The 18,298-nt window shown below is 48.1% G+C and overlaps 1 protein-coding gene across 2 annotated transcripts; it reads right to left on the reverse strand.

The window, feature by feature from the left end:
* Positions 1–840: 840 nt before the first annotated feature.
* DTWD1 (DTW domain containing 1) lies at positions 841–17,743 on the reverse strand. Of its 2 annotated transcripts, none has more exons than XM_038750462.1 (5): positions 17,644–17,743; positions 10,746–11,005; positions 7,992–8,135; positions 6,834–7,098; positions 841–1,162 (listed from the first exon to the last, which is right to left on the reverse strand). In XM_038750462.1, exons 1-5 carry the CDS (start codon positions 17,735–17,737, stop codon positions 909–911), a joined length of 1,017 nt encoding a protein of 338 aa, XP_038606390.1. In that variant the 5' UTR covers positions 17,738–17,743; the 3' UTR covers positions 841–908. The 2 variants fall into 2 exon arrangements, with proteins under 2 accessions (XP_038606390.1, XP_038606391.1); XM_038750463.1 differs by having other exon boundaries at positions 10,746–11,001; positions 17,644–17,700.
* Positions 17,744–18,298: the final 555 nt, after the last annotated feature.

The following is an 18,298-nucleotide window of genomic DNA, read 5'->3' on the forward strand; positions in this document are numbered from 1 at the left end:
CTACCACAATCTCATCTACTTCTCCACTGACACCACACCCATATTCTCCCTCTGGCCTGGAACTCCTTCCCCCTTCATATCTGACAGGCCCTACCTTCAAAGCCTTAATTCAATCACATCACTGCCAAGATGCCTTCCCCTTCTAAGTCTCAATTCCCCTATTCTCTTTCTCTTCTGGATTGTCTATGCACTTGGATCTGTACCCTATAAGTGACTGATATTCACCCTACTCTCAGCTCCACAGCTGTTAGACACAAATCTATAGTTTGTTTATGTCAGTGTCAATCTCTTCTTCCAGGTTGTAAACTCCTTGTGGACAGGGAACAGGTCTACCAACTCTGTTTTTTGTACTTTCCCAAGTGCTTAGGACACACAGAGTAGGTGCTTGATAAATTCCACTGATTGACTGGTTGATTGATTGATACTTTCTGAAAACTCTATTGCACTCTTCCATGTACTTAGAAGGTGCTCTGCAGACAGTCGGAGCTCAAGAAATATGATTGATTCTCCTCTCACTCTTTTCCCCTCCCCAGTTTCTTCTCCCCTCCTATGCATGGCCTCCTCCCTCCCTCCCTGTCCTGCTCAGTCCCTGCTCACACCTTCACCTACCTCCTCACCTACCCACCTACCTCACTTCTTTCCTCCTCTCCTACCCCATTTCTTCTTGCCTGCTCCTCCTCCTCTTCTCCTCCCTCCCGCAGCCCCCGATAGATGCAGCAGTGGAAGCCTCCAGTTTCCCAGGCACCTGACGTACACCTGGCACCACCTCTGGCTCTGCAAAGCAGAGGGATTTTGGATAAAGGAAGTTCAGTCAGTAAATAATGAATCCAAACGTTAGACTACCGAGGCACATTACTAGTTTATCAGAGCATATAAAAATTAATTCAAATGGAATTCAACCTGGCCGTTTACACATTAGTGGCTACTTTTTCTTGCTTCTTTCCTCTGGAACTCTTGGCATTCTTTATCAACTGGTACATGAATGAGTAGAAAAACAGGAGGTTGTCATACTGCCCTGTGTATCGCTCCTTTAGAACATCTGTGTGGTAGTCGACCAGGAAGTAGTAAATGGCTTCAATGGTGGACAGGAATGTGTCGGGCTGCCCTTTCTGGTGGCGCCAAAAGCAGGTCCTCCTGGTTCTCAGCTCCACCTGGAGCAGCCCTGCCATAGAAATGACAACAGTGTGTGAGAGACTGGGGGTGGGGGGGGCCCTCATACACACTGACAAGTAGCAGCATGGCTTAGCAATAAGAGCATGGCTTGGGAGTCAGAAGTCGTGGGTTCCAATCCCAGCCTCACCACTTGTCAGCTGTGTGACTTTGGGCAAGTCACTTCACTTCTCTGTGCCTCAGTTACCTCATCTGTAAAATGGGGATGAAGATTGTGAGCCCCATGTGGGACAACCTAATTACCCTGTATCTACCCCAGGGCTTAGAACAGTGCTTGGCACATAGTAAGCGCTTAACAAATACCAGCATTATTATTATTATTATTACACATGGCCCAGGGCTTGTGTGCTGATACCAACACTGACCTACTGATCTCAGCTGTTGAGAGAACTTACCTTTCACAGGGTGAACCCTAGTAATCTCCCAGCTCCAACCCCCAGGGGCTACCTATGGGGGTGGAACGGCAGTCCCCTGGGTGAGAGGCCTACCTCACCAGATTGACGCAGGTGGGCCGCCCAGGCTGGAAGGTGCCGGCCCCGAGCATCCTGCCCTGTGCCCAGAAGGGTGCAACCACAGAACCACTGACTCTTTCTACCCACAACCTGGGTGGGGGTGATAAAGAGCTTCAATCAATAAAAAGCACCTTGTATAACCCTCCTTGCCTTTAAGCAGGCCCTCCCACTGAACAGGATTTAGGTTTGAAAACTACCATACGAACACTCTCCAAACAGGTCTAGTCACTGTATCCTTCTTCAAATGGAGCCTGAGGGCTTCAAAACAAGGTGCTGATCCCTGCAGGGTCTAAAATATTTTGCACAAAGCACTATTCTTTGAAGGTCTGGCAGCAGAGCAAATGCAGAGCAAAACTCTGACCCCCTCACTCAAATGTCAGACACACTGTTTCTCATGTGGTCCCCTAATCTCCTTGCCCTCATCCACTCTCTGGAAAGGCTGTCTCTGGTGGCCCTCATGAATTCCAGGGACAGGGGCACATGTGACATCATTGGTGTGATCTCTGGCATGCAGTGGATTGTAATGGCATCACACCCACCTTCTGTGAAAGAATATCACATCTGCCCAATCCTACAATAATAATAACAATAATAATGATGATGGCATTTGTTAAGGGCTTACTATGTGTTAAGCACTATTCCTAGTGCTGGGGTAGGTACAGGATAATGAGGCTGGACACAGTCCACGTCCCATATGGGGCTCAGAGTCTTAATCCCCATTTTACATCTGAGGTAACAGAGAACCAGAAAAGTGACTTGCCCAAGGTCACACAGCAGACAAGTGGCACACTCAGAATTAGAATCCAGGTCATTTTGATTTGCTTGCATCCACCCCAGCACTTAGTACAGTGTCTGGCACATAATAAGTGCTTAACAAATACCATCATCATCTTTATTACTATTATTATTATTATTATTACTATTAGGTCCTCTGACTCTCAGGCCCATGCTCTATCTACTAGGCCATACTGCTTCTTTATTTCTATTTCTCTGGTGGGGTGGGGGAAATCCCGGGCCCTCCAACTTCCTCCAGAGCCCTTGTATTCCCCTCCCAGTTCTCTGTGAACATGGCCAATACTGGGAGCACAGGGGTTGGGGGGTCATCGATGCTGTACTGGTACCAGATGGAGGGAAGACAAATTTAAACCTGGAAAGCTGGCCACTCAACTGTCCAGCCATGCCACATACCATCTCTAAGGCCCTGTGTACATAAATGTCCCATCCCCACAATGCATGCAAATGTGCATACATGAGACAGGCAATGGAGAGGATGGGAGCTTGCACCTCCCAAGAAGCTCTCCCTCCTTTGGGAAATACAGGCGGAAAGGACACCGGCTGCATAACCCACACTGAAGCAGCAAGTCCAGCACAAAGGAGCCAGAGCAGCTTTCCCTGAAGATAGAGTTGAGCAAACTGACCCCAGCTACCCCTCTTGGAAAAAGTGCTTCGGCATCAACTGAATGTGACATCTTCCATCTTAGCCTGCAAAATCTCTCTTCACCTGGCACAATGATGATGATGACGGTATTTGTTACCACAGCGCTTACTATGTGCCAAGTATTCACTCATTCATTCAATCATATTTGAGTGCTTGCTGTGTGCAGAGCACTGTACTAAGCTCTTGGGAAGTACAAGTGCTTGGGAAGCACTGTTCTAAGCGCTGGGGGAGATACAGGGTAATCAGGTTGTCCCACGTGGGGCTCACAGCCTTAATCTCCATTTTCCAAATGAGGTAGCTGAGGCACAGAGAAGTGAAGTGACTTGCCCAAAGTCACACAGCTGACAAGTGGCAGAGGTGGGATTAGACCCATGACCTCTGACTCCCAAGCCCATGCTCTTTCCACTGAGCCACGCTGCAAACTTTCACTGAATCATCTGTTTAAAATCTTTTAAAGCACTGTTCACATTTCCTGAAGAATACTGTACATTCTTACAATTATTGGCAAAACGCGTAGGTAAATCCCATCTCCCATCTTACTGTGTTCTGAGAATCAGAGTCAAGTCCCAGAAGCCTGAAGTAAGCTTCGCCCTCACTCCACATTCTTATGCTCTCCTCTCCATCCCACTTTCCCTCTCTCCCGTCAACACTGCTGCTCTGGTTGTGTGAGCGTGTGCAGCACTCCCCAGTAGGACTTACATTGGAAACACGGCCAGACTGACCCACAGGAAACCAGCAAACATGGGGCCCTTGCCACAGCAAGAAGGCTGAGGCAGGGCAGGGACACAGAGAACTAACTCCTCCTTCCAGGGCCGCAGAAAGGCATGGGAATGGTGGCAATCAAGGCTCTTTGGCTCAGCGGGTAAAACCGGGCAGAGGTACAGAGAGACCTTGAGCTGTAGGCAGGCCTGGGAGAGAGGGCAACTGCTCAGCCCTGAGTCAAGCTAACCCACCCACAGCGTGCCCAGGAACGGTCCTTGTCAGTAGGACAGCAAATCCACCCCTGAGAACTGAAGGAAGCCCCCTCCCCAGGCCCCCGGGCCTGGCTCTGAGCACAACAAAGGTTGCTCTGGGCAGTGCGCTGTGGAGAGGGGAGACATGTCTTCTCCACCTATTCCCACTCCCCCCCAAACCCGGGAAGGAGCCTTAGGTAGAGTAGGTGAGTGTTAGACAGGTTTTCCAGATCCTTCAACACTGCCCAAATACCGTATTAGGGTGTCATCTGCTTGTGGCAGAAATAGGTGTCATGGATGCCAAAATGCCAAAACGTGGATTTCCTGGAGAAGCTAGGTTATTTTCACAAGAAAATGTTTTCCAATAAAATGTGGCTTCTGGCTTCCCAGATACTTTGCCATATGACAAGAACGGGTTGAGAAAAATGACCTTAAACCTTGCAGGTGCTCAGCTCCGAGGCCCAAGCCATTGGAGTCGATGGCTCTTGGTGTCTTACCACGTAACTGCTCAAGTGAAAAACTCCCATGCCTGGGCACGGTGGCCCGGCTCTTCTGCCAACACTCCCCAGGTCACTTCACTGCACAAATAGCAGCAGCAACAATATTTACTGAGAGCCCACTGGGTGCCACACACTTTACTAAGCACTTGGATGAATACAACAGCAACATGAGGCACGTTCCTTGCCCACCAGAAGCGCTTCAACTCTAACATAGAAGGCGAACATAAAAACAGTGACAAAAGTGTATCCAGAATAAACTGCAAAGTGGACATGAATTATAAATGGGGAGTTAGGGGTCGGGGGAGGAGGAGTCAGTAAAGCCTTATAGGTGACATTCGGGTTTTTTCATTTTGAAAAGTTGTGCCTAGACTGGCAATGGGCACCAGAGAGTGGAAGCAGTGATGCAGATCATTCAGGAAAAACCAAACTGGGAGTGACGTGAAGCCTTTCAGGAGCTGCCTGCCACTCTACCCGAGGCGGCCCAATCCAAATTGACCAGCTTTCCAGCTGTGGGCATGCCGGGCTTTTTAAAGAGCAGTGACAAGTCACAGATGACTGGCATGCAATTATTTGGAAGTTTGAACAGGAGCCAGTAAATTTTCCAGTGACACGTTACCCGTACTCCATGGGAATGGCAACAATAGATTAGTTTCAGTCAGTGGTGGGCCCCCTCTGAAGACAAAGGCTAGATACCTAGGGGACAGTGCCAAGTGGACTTAACTCTAGTTGACTTGTCCCTAACTGAATTATCACCACTGGCGGATTTAAAAAAAAAAAAAATCACAAATTCATGGATTTGCATGAATGGAATCTTCATGGACAGAAAGCTTTTTTCTCTGGGCTCCCAATCTGTTTTGCAGGGAAGCAGTAGGGCCTAACAGACAAAGCAAGGGCCTGGAAGTCAGAAGGTCACGGGGTCTAATCCCGGCTCCAACACTTGTCCGCTGTATCACCTTGAGGAAGTCACTTTATTTCTCTGTGCCTCAGTTTCCTCATCTGTAAAATGGGATTTAAGACCGAGTCCTGTGTGAGACTGCGACTGTGCCCAACCCGATTATTCTGTATCTACCCCCGTGCTTAGAACAGTGCCTGGCACATTGTAAGCCCTTAACAAAAACCCGTAATTATTATTATTTTGCGTGGCGATTATGGCAAGTTGATGATTTCTTCACAGATGATTGCACTATTTGCTGATATGCTGCCAAACCAATTTGCCAGCATCACTGACCTGAACTGTTGGGCCAAGTTTTGGCTAGACACAGTCAGTGCGTCGCTTCCACTGGGGGACGGACCAGGAGGCCATCGGGATCAGGCTTTAAGGGCTGATGCCAGTTTAGCCCATCAATTCCCTTCCACCACCAAGGGGAAATGGAAATATAAAGGCCCCTCTTTTTAACTTGCTTCCAAAGAGCAGTACCACTGGCCATACCACACGGACCTTATACATTTTTTTAAAAAAAAATCTAGCTGGGGGTCATGTGATCTTCAGGAGGTGACCAAAATAATCTGGAAAAAAGAAATTTATTTCAAGTAGTGATACACAGGAGATGCACTATTTGGACAATGATGGTTAACCTGGGAGAAGCAAGGCCTAATGTAAGACCAATGAAAGTCAGGAGACCTGGATTCAAATCTCGGTTCTGCCACTTGTCTGCTGTGCGACTCTTGAGTAAACCACTTAACTTCTCTGGGCCTTAGTTTCCACCTCTGTAAAATGGGGATTAAATATCAGTTTTCTCTCCCCTTAGACTGGGAACCTCATGTGGACCGGGGACTTTTGTCCAATCTGACTGCATTGTACCTCCCCAGGTACTTAATACAGTGCTTAGCACAGAGTAAAACCTTAACAAATACCACAATCATTAGTAACAAACACTACATCATGAATAAGAATTCCATACATAAGTGTATATATGTTTATTCATTCATTCAATCAATCGTATTTATTGAGTGCTTACTGTGTGCAGAGCACTGTACTCATTGAGGAATTCCTCAATGTGATATTTCATCCCGACATATCCACACTACCTATTTTTTCCATGATCTTCCTCCTTCTCCCACTATCTGACTCCTACGTTGGACTTTTAAGTTTCTCAGGGGCAGGCAGAGGACGTGGGTCTGGCTTCTGTTTTCTTCTTCCAGCACGTAATACAATGTGTGGCCCACAGAAGGTGCTCAATAAATACCGTCAGCTAAATTTAAGTACGTAACCATTCTTTTCAAAAGACACCCAACTGCTGTTTTTTATATTTTCTTTTACCTTGAAGTCGCTCATCAGTAATGATTTTGTTGGTCTGGTTCCAGGTACTGTCTATAAATATGATTTTCTTCAGCATTCTGCCTTCTCTCCCGTTGCATCCACTAGACTCCTGGTCCTCTCGGATTTCAATCTTTTTGCGCTTAATAGCTCGCATGGTTGACTCAGGTGCACCATTCCTGGAAGCAGGATTTTGAATATACTTTTGCAGGTGGAGAGGAATATCTTCTACAGAGATGGAATTAGGACCAGGGAAAACAAGTACAATCTATAACAAAGAAAATGAAGATCAGAAATAACCTCAACCCCTAAACCTAAATACAGTTGTTTGTGAGCTACGGTGTTTAGACAGTTAGTAGCACTTAAAATTCCAGCTGATACTTGGAATTTATAAGAGGACTATTAATACTGTTTATTAAGCACTTACTGTGTAAGAGCACTGTACTAAGTGCTTGGAGAGAATACGCAGGTGGGAATTAGACATGTCCCTGTCCCTTCGAGGGCTCACAGTCTAAGAGATTTTGCTTGGTAAAGTAGCTTAGAGCCCCACAGGAAAATGAAGGCACAAGGGAAGGGAGGTGGGGGTTAGAAGGAAAGAAGGGGATAAACTGATGGACTGAGGAACCCCCGATATGGGGGAGGAGGAGGAGGAGGAAGAAGAGGAGAAGGATGAGAGGGACATGAAAGTGGGGAGAGGGGTGGAGAGGTGAGGGAGCGAGTGATGCCAAGGGAGCAGGAGAAAGAGGCCACACTCATCTAGCAAGTCATTTTTTTTATGGTATTTGTTAAGTGCTTACTATGAGCCAGGCACTGTTCTAGGCACTTGGGCACAAGCTAATCAGGTTGGACACAGTTCATGCTCCACATGGGGCTCACAGCCTTAATCCCCAGTTTACAGATAAGGTAACTGAGGCACAGAGAAGTGAAGTGACTTGCCCAAGGTCACACAACAGATAAGTGACAGAGTCGGGATTAAAACCTTCTGTCTCCCAGGTCCAGGCACAATCCACTAGGCTGCGCTGCTTCTCTAGTCACTTCACCAAAAAACAGACATAGCCTAACTAGATCAATTTTCTCTAAAATGGTTAAATAAGATGGATTGTGAGGTTTTCAGGAAGTCACATCTCCACCCACAGAGAAGTCTGAGCAAGGGTAGCTTACTTCATGCTGTTGTTCTTCATATTCTGGGATACAAGGGTAAGTGTAGATATGAACATCTTCGGGTGCTAGGAGTTTCGCATGAACAGCAGTACTTTTACCATCAGTTTCATGAGGGTGTTTAATGATGTCGATCTTCAGCGGGAGCTGCAATAACAAAAATGGACAAATGACAAAATCCAGATTTGTGTTACAAAAATGGCTATACCTACGTAAAGCCCAAGTTTTAAGGTAAAAGAAGACTCATAGCAAATTCAAGGTCGACATCAAAAAATGGGCTTTGAATTAAATCAGTAGGAAGCCAACAGTCAGAGGCCATTTTCTAGACCAGGATATCAGGAGTGCCCATAAGGCAGAATGCAACTGCCCAAACACCACTGATGCCCTCTGCACGCACTAGAATGACTGGAATTTCCAAATCACTTCAATATTCTGTTCTTTAAGTGAACATCACAGTGACGTTTTCTTCATAGGGCTAAAAAATCAGTTTGTCAGAGTTCTAAATCTTTGCAGTGTGTGACACCTACAAGAAAACAAATCTTTTTCAAAGTACTCAGACTTTCTGCAACTTGGTTTGTTGTTTCAGGAAGATTTTAACTTACAATTTCAAAAGTACTTTTGGAGCTACTCACATCCTTTTTACTCCAAAAAGACCGCCCAACAGCGAAGTTTACCTACAGGGGTGAACTTGGCTGAAAAGGCTAACGTGGGATTCACGGTCCCGACCACACGGTTCACACACCAGGACTGTTCTCTGTTGTGGTGTCACGTTTGTGGGCTGCACTGCCTGGTGCTGTTTTTGCTTTGGCCTCTGTCTCCCGAGCCTCTCGAAAACTGCCACTCAGAGAGCGGCTCCTTTCTGGACCACAGTGTGCGATGGTGATCTGACCGATGTAGCTGTCTCCCAGTTTTCGGGTGAGATGCCCAACTGTTGGTGGCTTTGTTTCACTGCATTTTGCTTGGACTTGGGAGTTAGAGGACCTGGGGGTTCTAATCCCAACTCCGCCACTTGTCTGCTGTGTGACCTTGGGCAAGCCACTTAACTTCTCTGTGCCTCAATTACCTCATCTGTAAAACTGGGGCTTAGGAATGTTGGCCCCACGTGAGACGGCCTGATCACCTTGTATCTACCCAACAGCTTAGAACAGTGCTTGGCACATGGTAAGCACTTAACAGATGCCACCATTATTATTATTTAAAACTTTTCCTCTAGGCCCCTTGATTTCATGTGTCCAATTTCTGCTTCCCGCTCTGCAACTGCTTGCTCATCCTGTCATTCATTGTTCTCCTCACATGTCCCATTTAGTGAAGCTGGGTTGAGGTGAGCACAGTTTCAATATACGAGACAAACAGCTCCACCAATCAACAGTACTTACTGACCATCTTCTGCATGCAGAACACAGTACTGAGCACTTAAGAGAGTTAGGAGAGTTCAATAGAATTAGCAGACATGATTCCTGACTTCTAGGTGCTAACAACCTAGCTGGGGAGATAGCTACTAAAATGAATTACACACTGGAGGCTATTTTAGAACATAAAGCCGTAACTGATTGACTGACTGACTGATTGAGAGGAATAAGGAGTGGGAGGTGGGATGTAATGGAAGAAAAGAGTGGAAAAGTAGGCAGTAGAGAGCCGGCTAAGTGCCTTACAGCCGGTGGTCAGGAGTTTCTGCTTGATGCAAAGAGGAAAGGGCAGCCATTGGAGGACTCTGGGAAGTGAGGAGATATGTGTAAAATAAAAAGGTTGCAGGCTGTAGGAACAGGGAGAATGGTGGTGCTGTCAACTGTGATGTCAGAGTTAGATGGAGGAGGAGATCTGGGAGGGAAGTTGAGGAGGAGAGGTTTAGATGGGTTGAGCTACAGTGCCGGTGGGACCTGCGATCCCGCCTTGCCACTTGTTGAGGACGTTCTGTATGAGAGGTGGATACAACTCTTTTTGGAGGCGGATGTGGGCCCCTTTGGGGGCTCTAGACCTCCTAAGCCTAGAGGCGGTTGCATAGCACTTTGGCTCCAGGGGACTTCAGTTTGAACTGAAGCCTGACACCACGTTGTCCCTTCCCTCTGCCAGACAGTCTCTCAAAAGATGTGTTGGTCTTCCTCAGTTGATTTCCTGCTTCCTGTCTATTGCTTTGTCAATGATCTGTATGCTCCATAGGGAACTGATTTCTGGGACTGCATTTCGGTCTGGGTTGCCAAAGAAAATGGTGCTCGGGTTCAGCGTTTCATTCATTACTTCAGTTTCATTCAGAGGAAATGCCAGATAAGCAAGTGCAAGCCTACCATCTTTTGCACATTCTCTGGAGTATGGGCCTCTAGGGCGCAGGAACTCTGTGGAGAGCAATTCTGAATTGACCGTATTTAGGACTCTGTTCAGAGTTAGAAGGGCTTCCTAGGAGTACAGAAGTGTCCATCCAAGGGCCTCCCGCAGCAGCCCCCGGGGTCGCTGCGGAGAATAATCTGCAGTGGCCCGGGGCCTTTTTGGGGCCCAGTAGGGTGCTTGTGGTGTTCAGTGAGTTCTCAATGACGAAGAGCCCTGCTTCATCCCCTCAGTTAGGAAGAGGCTGGCTCACAGGGGTGTAAGAGCAGGCCTGTCTTTGGACTCCCAGGCAGGCTTCCCTCCTGCCCCCAGGGACAACCACGCCCCCAGCCATGAAGGCACTGGGCCTGCGGCTTAACCCGGGGGGATCAAGCCAAAGTTTACGGCCAGATTGACATGAGACAGTGGGACAGAGCTATCCTTTCCTGCTCCACAAACCTTCACGACTGGAATTTCCTCCGCGGGAATGGTCGGCACGCAGCACGTGTAGCAGTACAGCATCCTGGAACTGCGGCACCGGGGACACTGGGCCCTGCCCCGGCCCTGAGCTCTTCGGAGGACATCTTGAGACGCCAAACGCAAGCTGAGAAACAAGTCGTCTGGAGCCACACTGCCGGCCCGTGACTCCTGTGCTCTCAAAAATGCCTCTTCATTTTCCTGGCCTTCCTGGCAAGATGAGTTGAAAGACATCTTCCTGGCTTGGGTGGGGAGGCAAACAGACCTGTCACCAACACATACTATCAATGGGGTCTCACTGGCAGATGCTCAGCGCCGAGACCATTTAATACAGAGCAATCACTCTTCGGCCAAGTGACTTCCCAACTAAAGACCCGATGGATTTCATAGATAATTTTATACCCCACACAAGGGTGCTGGTAGTCTTTATCCATATCCTTTTTTTACTAATTTAGCACACCAACATTCATAACAGTCAGGAGTTTTTAACCTCTGGTAGAGTCTTCCATCAAGGAGGCCAGAACAAAGGGGATGGAAGACAGTCATATCTTGCCACCCACCTATCCATCCTACCTCCATCCCTCCCTCCCTCTCCCTCTCCAAAAATTCCCCATAGCCTGACCCCCTGTGCCCGGCACCGGCGAAAGGACACTCAGAGGAAGAGGCTGAGGGGTGCCTACTCCTTCTGGGGTGGAACGTTCCTTTAAGTGGTCTATTATAGGACACCATTCCTGTCCCGCATGGGGCTCACTGCCCGAGGTGGAAGGAGAAGAGTTATTTTCAACCCCACTGTAAAGATGAGGAAACTGAGGCCCAGAAGTGACCAGAGGCCTCAGGTCACTCAGCAGGGCAGTGGTGGAGCTGAGATTAGAATCCAGGTCTCCTGCCTTCCAGCCCTGTACTCTTTCCACTAGGCCATGCGGCTTCCCTTGGTCCCTGAGAACCCTCTAGGTCCCTATTCATTGCCAGCACCGGTTTGAGACGCCAAAGAATACTCAGGCTCATGATTCTCTGTGGCACAGCAGCCAAATCTTGAAAATTAAAGACCAAATGTGATCCCAAAAGTGTTCCTACTGATGTAGCAACACCACTATCCTCCCTAACTCACAGCCTCAATTCATCTCTATCATTCCATCCACATAGTCGATGTCACCAAATTCTGCCGTTCTACCTTCACAACATTGCTAAAATCCACCCTTTGCTCTCCATCCAAACTGTGACTATGCTGATCCAAGCACGAATCCTATCCTGAGTACTGCATCAGTCTCCTCGTTGACCTCCTTGTCTCTTGTCTCTATTGACTCCAGTCAATACTTCATTCTGTTGCCCAGGTTATTTTTCTTAAAAAAAACAAAAAAATCCAGTCCTCGTCTCCTGAGCCCACGAGAACCTCCAGTGGTGTCCATCCACCTCTGCATCAAATAGAAACTCCTTACCACAGGCTTCTAAGCACTCAATCAACTCACCCCCTCTATTCTTACTTACCTGATTTCCTACTACCATCCAATCTGCACACTTTGTTCCTCTAATGCCAATTTACTGTACCCTGATCTCATCAATCTCACCGCTGACCCTTTTCTCACATCCTCTCTTGGGCCTGGAACTGCCTCCCCCTTCATAACCGGCAGACCACCACGCTCCCCACCTTAAAAGCCTTAGTAAAATCACATCTTCTCCAAGACGCCTTCCCGGTTAAGCCCACTTTTCCTCTACTCCATCTACCTTCTGTGTTGCCTATGCACTTGAATCTGTACCCGTTAAACACTTGATATTCATTCCACCTTCAGCCCCACAAGCACTTATGTCAATATCCATAATTTATTTATTTAAACGAAATCAATCAATCAATCAATCGTATTTATTGAGCACTTACTATGTGCAGAGCACTGTACTAAGCGCTTGGGAAGTACAAATTGGCAACATATAGAGACAGTCCCTACCCAACAGTGGGCTCACAGTCTAAAAGGGGGAGACAGAGAACAAAAGTCATTCATTCATTCATTCACTCAATCGTATTCATTGAGCAAATGTATCTCACCCTCGAGACTTTGAGGTCCTTGTGGGCAAGGAATATGTCTACCAACTCTACGGTATTGTATTCTCCCAAGTTCTTAATACAGTGTTCTGCACACGGTAAGCACTCAATAAATACCACTGACTGATGTCCCACCGGCACCTCAAATGTAACACGACTAAAACCGAACTTCTTGTTTACCCACCCAACCCTATCCTCACCTCACATTACCATAAACACCACCACCATCTTCCCTGTCTCCCAAGTTCACAATCTCGGCATCATCCTCATTAAACCCCTATACTCAGCCAGGCACTAAACCTTATTGGTTCTACCTTCACATCTCCATTCTTCCTCTCCACTCCAACCGCTACCGCGCTGATCCAAGCACTTACATTCTGCCTCAATGACTGCATCGGCCTCTTCTCTGACCTCACTGCCTCCTGATCCTCCCCTCTCCAGTGCGTACTTCACACTATTTCCCAAGTCATTTTTCTAAAAAAAGTTTGGTCCATATCATCCCACTCCTCCAAAACTTCCAATGGCTCCCCATCCACCTCCGCACCTAACAAAAACTCTTTACCATTGGCCTTTAAGCACTCACTTGACTCTCCCTCTCAAGTTATCTTGCTGATCTCATTCATTCATTCATTGTTGCATTTACTGAGCGCTTAATGTGTGCAGAGCACTGTATTAAGCACTTGGAAAGTACAATTTGGCAACAAATAGAGACAATCCCTACCCAACAACGGGCTCACAGTCTAGCAGGGGGGAGAACCTACTACAAGCCAACTTCCACACTTCATTTCTCTAATACCATCCTTCTCACAGTACCTCAATCTCATCTTTCTCACCAACAACCTCTTGCCCACATCCTCCTCCTGCTTGGAACTCCTTTCCCCCTCATATCTGACAGACCACCACTCTCCAGATCTTCACAGCTCTACTAAAATCATACCTCCACCAAGAGGCCTTCCCCGACTAAAACTTCACTTCCCTAAGCCCTCCCTTCTGCATCACCTAGGCACTTGGGTCTGTTTCACTTAAGCACTTTGATATTCACCCCTCCCCCAGCCCCAAAGGACTTATGAGTAAAGATTGTGCCTAAACCTACCCTTTTGTACTGAACTGTCCCAATCACTCAGAAGTGTTCTGCCCAGAATAAGCACTGATTGCCTGATATTGGCCTCAGGACTTAGATCCACGACTGTATGTACAGTTAACTTCTTTATGCTGACTGTCCCATTTGTAAATATTTTGACGGCCTACCCCACTCCCGTTGGAATGAAAGCTCTTGCCTCTAATGGATGGGTTGACTGCACTTTCCCAAGTGCTTAGTACCTTGCCCATTGTGGATGCCCACATTAGTGGCTCAGGACAGTGCTCTCTGCACCTATTGATGAGCTCCCTGTCCTTATGGCTGTAACTGTAAAGCTCCGTTCTGCAACATGGAAGAGTCCCCTAGTGCACAGCCTATTTCTCAGTCTCTCTCTCTCTCTCAGAATCAGACCCTACACGTGGCGGCCACGGGACCTGGCTTGGGCTTTGCCACCAGGCCACGGCCGGAGGCGACAGTCCGATCCCTGCCCAGGCCGGCCTTCGGACCCCAGACTCCGCCCATAAACTGGACGTGGTTAGGGAATGTGTCTCTTTGTTGCTCTACTGTCCTCTCCCAAGTGCTTAGTACAATTCCTTCATTCAAGGGTACTTATTGAGTGCTGACTGTGTGCGGAGCTTGGTTGAGGACAATAGGAGGACAAAGAGACACATTAGGCCTTCCCAGACTGAGCCCCTTCCTTCCTCTCCCCCTCTCCATCCCCCCCATCTTACCTCCTTCCCTTCCCCACAGCACCTGTATATATGTATATATGTTTGTACATATTTATTCCTCTATTTATTTATTTATTTATTTAACTTGTACCTATCTATTCTATTTATTTTATTTTGTTAGTATGTTTGGTTTTGTTCTCTGTCTCCCCCTTCTAGACTGTGAGCCCACTGTAGGTAGGGACTGTCTCTATATGTTGTCAGGTTGTACTTCCCAAGTGCTTAGTACAGTGCTCTGCACACAGTAAGCGCTCAATAAATACGATTGATTCCTCTCCCCCTCCTCCCCCTCCCCACAGCACCTGTATAAATGTTTGTACATATTTACTACTCTATTTATTTATTTTACTTGTGCATATTTATTCCATTTATTTTACTTTGTTAATATGTTTTGTTTTGTTGTACGTCTCCCCCTCCTAGACTGTGAGCCTGCTGTTGGGTAGGGCCCGTCTCTAGATGTTGCCAACTCGGACTTCCCAAGCGCTCAGTACAGCGCTCCGCACACAGGAAGCGCTCAATAAATACAACTGATTGATTCCTCTCCCCCTCCTCCCCCTCCCCACAGCACCTGTATAAATGTTTGTACGTATTTATTACTCTGTTTATTTTATTTGTACATATTCTATTTATCTTACTTTGTTAATATGTTTTGTGTTGTTGTCTGTCTCCCCCGTCTAGACTGTGAGCCCGCTGTTGGGTAGGGCCCATCTCTAGATGTTGCCAACTTGGGACTTCCCAAGTGCTTAGTACAGCGCTCCGCACACAGGAAGCGCTCAATAAATACAATTGATTGATTGATTCCTCTCCCCCTCCTCCCCCTCCCCACAGCACCTGTATAAATGTTTGTACGTATTTATTACTCTATTTATTCTACTTGTACATATTCTATTTATCTTACTTTGTTAATATGTTTTGTTTTGCTGTCCGTCTCCCCCGTCTAGACTGTGAGCCCGCTGTTGGGTAGGGCCCGTCTCTAGATGTTGCCAACTTGGGACTTCCCAAGCGCTCAGTACGGCGCTCCGCACACAGGAAGTGCTCAATAAATATGATTGATTGATTCCTCTCCCCCTCCTCCCCCTCCCCACAGCACCTGTATAAATGTTTGTACGTATTTATTACTCTATTTATTCTACTTGCACATATTCTATTTATCTTACTTTGTTAATATGTTTTGTTTTGCTGTCCATCTCCCCCTTCTAGACTGTGAGCCCGCTGTTGGGTAGGGACCGTCTCTAGACGCTGCCAAGCTGGGACTTCCCAAGCGCTCAGTACGGCGCTCCGCACACAGGAAGTGCTCAATAAATATGATTGATTGATTGATTCCTCTCCCCCTCCTCCCCCTCCCCACAGCACCTGTATAAATGTTTGTACGTATTTATTACTCTATTTATTCTACTCGTACATATTCTATTTATCTTACTTCGTTAATACGTTTTGTTTTGCTGTCCGTCTCCCCCTTCTAGACTGTGAGCCCGCTGTTGGGTAGGGCCCGTCTCTAGACGTTGCCAACTTGGGACTTCCCAAGCGCTCAGTACGGCGCTCCGCACCCAGGAAGCAGTCAATAAATACGACCGAACGAATAATAATAATAATGATGGCATTTGTTAAGCGCTTACTATGTGCAAAGCACCGTCCTAAGCGCTGGGGGGGAATACAGTGAGATCAAGGCTTTGGAGTCAGGGGTCATGGGTTCGAATCCCGACTCCGCCACATGTCTGCTGTGTGACCTTGGGCAAGTCACTTAACTTCTCTGAGCCTCAGTTACCTCATCTGTAAAATGGGGATTAAGACTGTGAACCCAACATGGGACAACCTGATCACTTTGTATCCCCCCCCAGCGCTTAGAACAGTGCTTTGCACATAGTAAGCGCTTAACAAATGCCAACATTATTATTATTATTATCAAGTTGTCCCACGTGGGGCTCACAGTCTTAATCCCCATTTTTACAGATGAGGGAACCGAGGCTCGGAGAAGTGAAATGACTTGCCCAAGGTCACGCAGCAGACTTGTGGCGGAGCCGGGATTCGAACCCACGACCTCTGACTCCAAAGCCCGGGCTCTTCCCACCGAGCCACGCTGCTTCTCTTTGACTGAATGACCCGCCCGCAACGCTCTGCACACAGTCGGCGCGCAAGAAAGGCTGGGTGACCGACTGGAGCGGTGTCAATCAATCAATCAATCCATCGTATTGATTGAGCGCTTACGGTGTGCAGAGCACTGGACTAAGCGCTTGGGAAGTCCAAGTTGGCAACATCTAGAGACGGTCCCTACCCAACGGTGGGCTCACAGTCGAAAGCGCTTAGTACAGTGCCAAGCGCTTCTCTCCTTCTCTCCTTCTACTGCCCAGCCCGCACCCTCCGCTCCTCCACCGCTGATCTCCTCCCTGTACCTCGCTCTCGCCTGTCCCGCCATCGACCCCCGGCCCACGTCCTCCCCCGGGCCTGGAATGCCCCCAATCCCTCTGCCCATCCGCCAAGCTCGCTCTCTTCCTCCCTTCAAGGCCCTGCTGAGAGCTCACCTCCTCCAGGAGGCCTTCCCAGACTGAGCCCCTTCTTTTCTCTCCCCCTCGTCCCCCTCTCCATCCCCCCGTCTTACCTCCTTCCCTTCCCCACAGCACCTGTATATATGGATATACGGTTGTACATATTTATTACTCTATTTATTTATTTATTCATTTATTTTACTTGTACATTTCTATCCTACTTATTTTATTTTGTTGGTATGTTTGGTTCTGTTCTCTGTCTCCCCCTTTTAGACTGTGAGCCCACTGTTGGGTAGGGACTGTCTCTATGTGATGCCAATTTGTACTTCCCAAGCGCTTAGTACAGTGCTCTGCACATAGTAAGCGCTCAATAAATACGATTGATTGATTAGTACAGTGCCAAGCGCTTAGTCCAGTGCTCTGCACATAGTAAGCGCTCAATAAATACGATTGATTGATTGATTGAAAAGGGGGAGGCGGAGAACGTGTCGGCAGCAGGCAGGCAGGCAGGCAGGCCCCGCTCCCGCCCCCAACCCCCGACCCCCGGCCCCCGCACCTGGTGCCCTCCGCGCCGACTCTTCCGGTTCCGAGTGCGGATCCTGCGCGGGCCGGGCCGGGCCGCTATTGCGGGCGGACCCGGCGGAGCGCATTCCCGGGGACACCCGCGCTCGTGCCCGCGCCCGTGCCCGCGCCCGCGCTCCCGGGGGCGCGCGCCCCCCCCCCCCCCCCCCGCCCGCCCGTTAGTCGGCGGCGCGCGCGCCCGGCCCGGGGAGCTGGCGGAGGCGGGAGGTAACGAACTAACTAGCCCTAACCAGCGCTAACCAGCTAACTAGCCGACCAACCACCTCGCCCGTCCTCAGTCAATCAATCCATTCATTCATTCATTCCATCGTATTTATGGAGCGCTTACTGTGTGCAGAGCACCGGACTAAGCGCTTGGGAAGTCCAAGTCAGCAACACAGAGAGACGGTCCCTACCCAACAACGGGCTCACACTCTAGAAGGGGGAGACAATCAATCAATCAATCAATCGTATTTATCGAGCGCTTACTATGTGCAGAGCACTGTACTAAGCGCTTGGGAAGTACAAATTGGCATCACATAGAGACAGTCCCTACCCTACAGTGGGCTCACAGTCTAAAAGGGGGAGACAGAGAACAGAACCAAACATACCAACAAAATAAAATAAGTAGGATAGAAATGTACAAGTAA

Source organism: Tachyglossus aculeatus, chromosome 8 (assembly GCF_015852505.1).
Source record: "Tachyglossus aculeatus isolate mTacAcu1 chromosome 8, mTacAcu1.pri, whole genome shotgun sequence".
Lineage (NCBI taxonomy): Eukaryota > Metazoa > Chordata > Mammalia > Monotremata > Tachyglossidae > Tachyglossus > Tachyglossus aculeatus.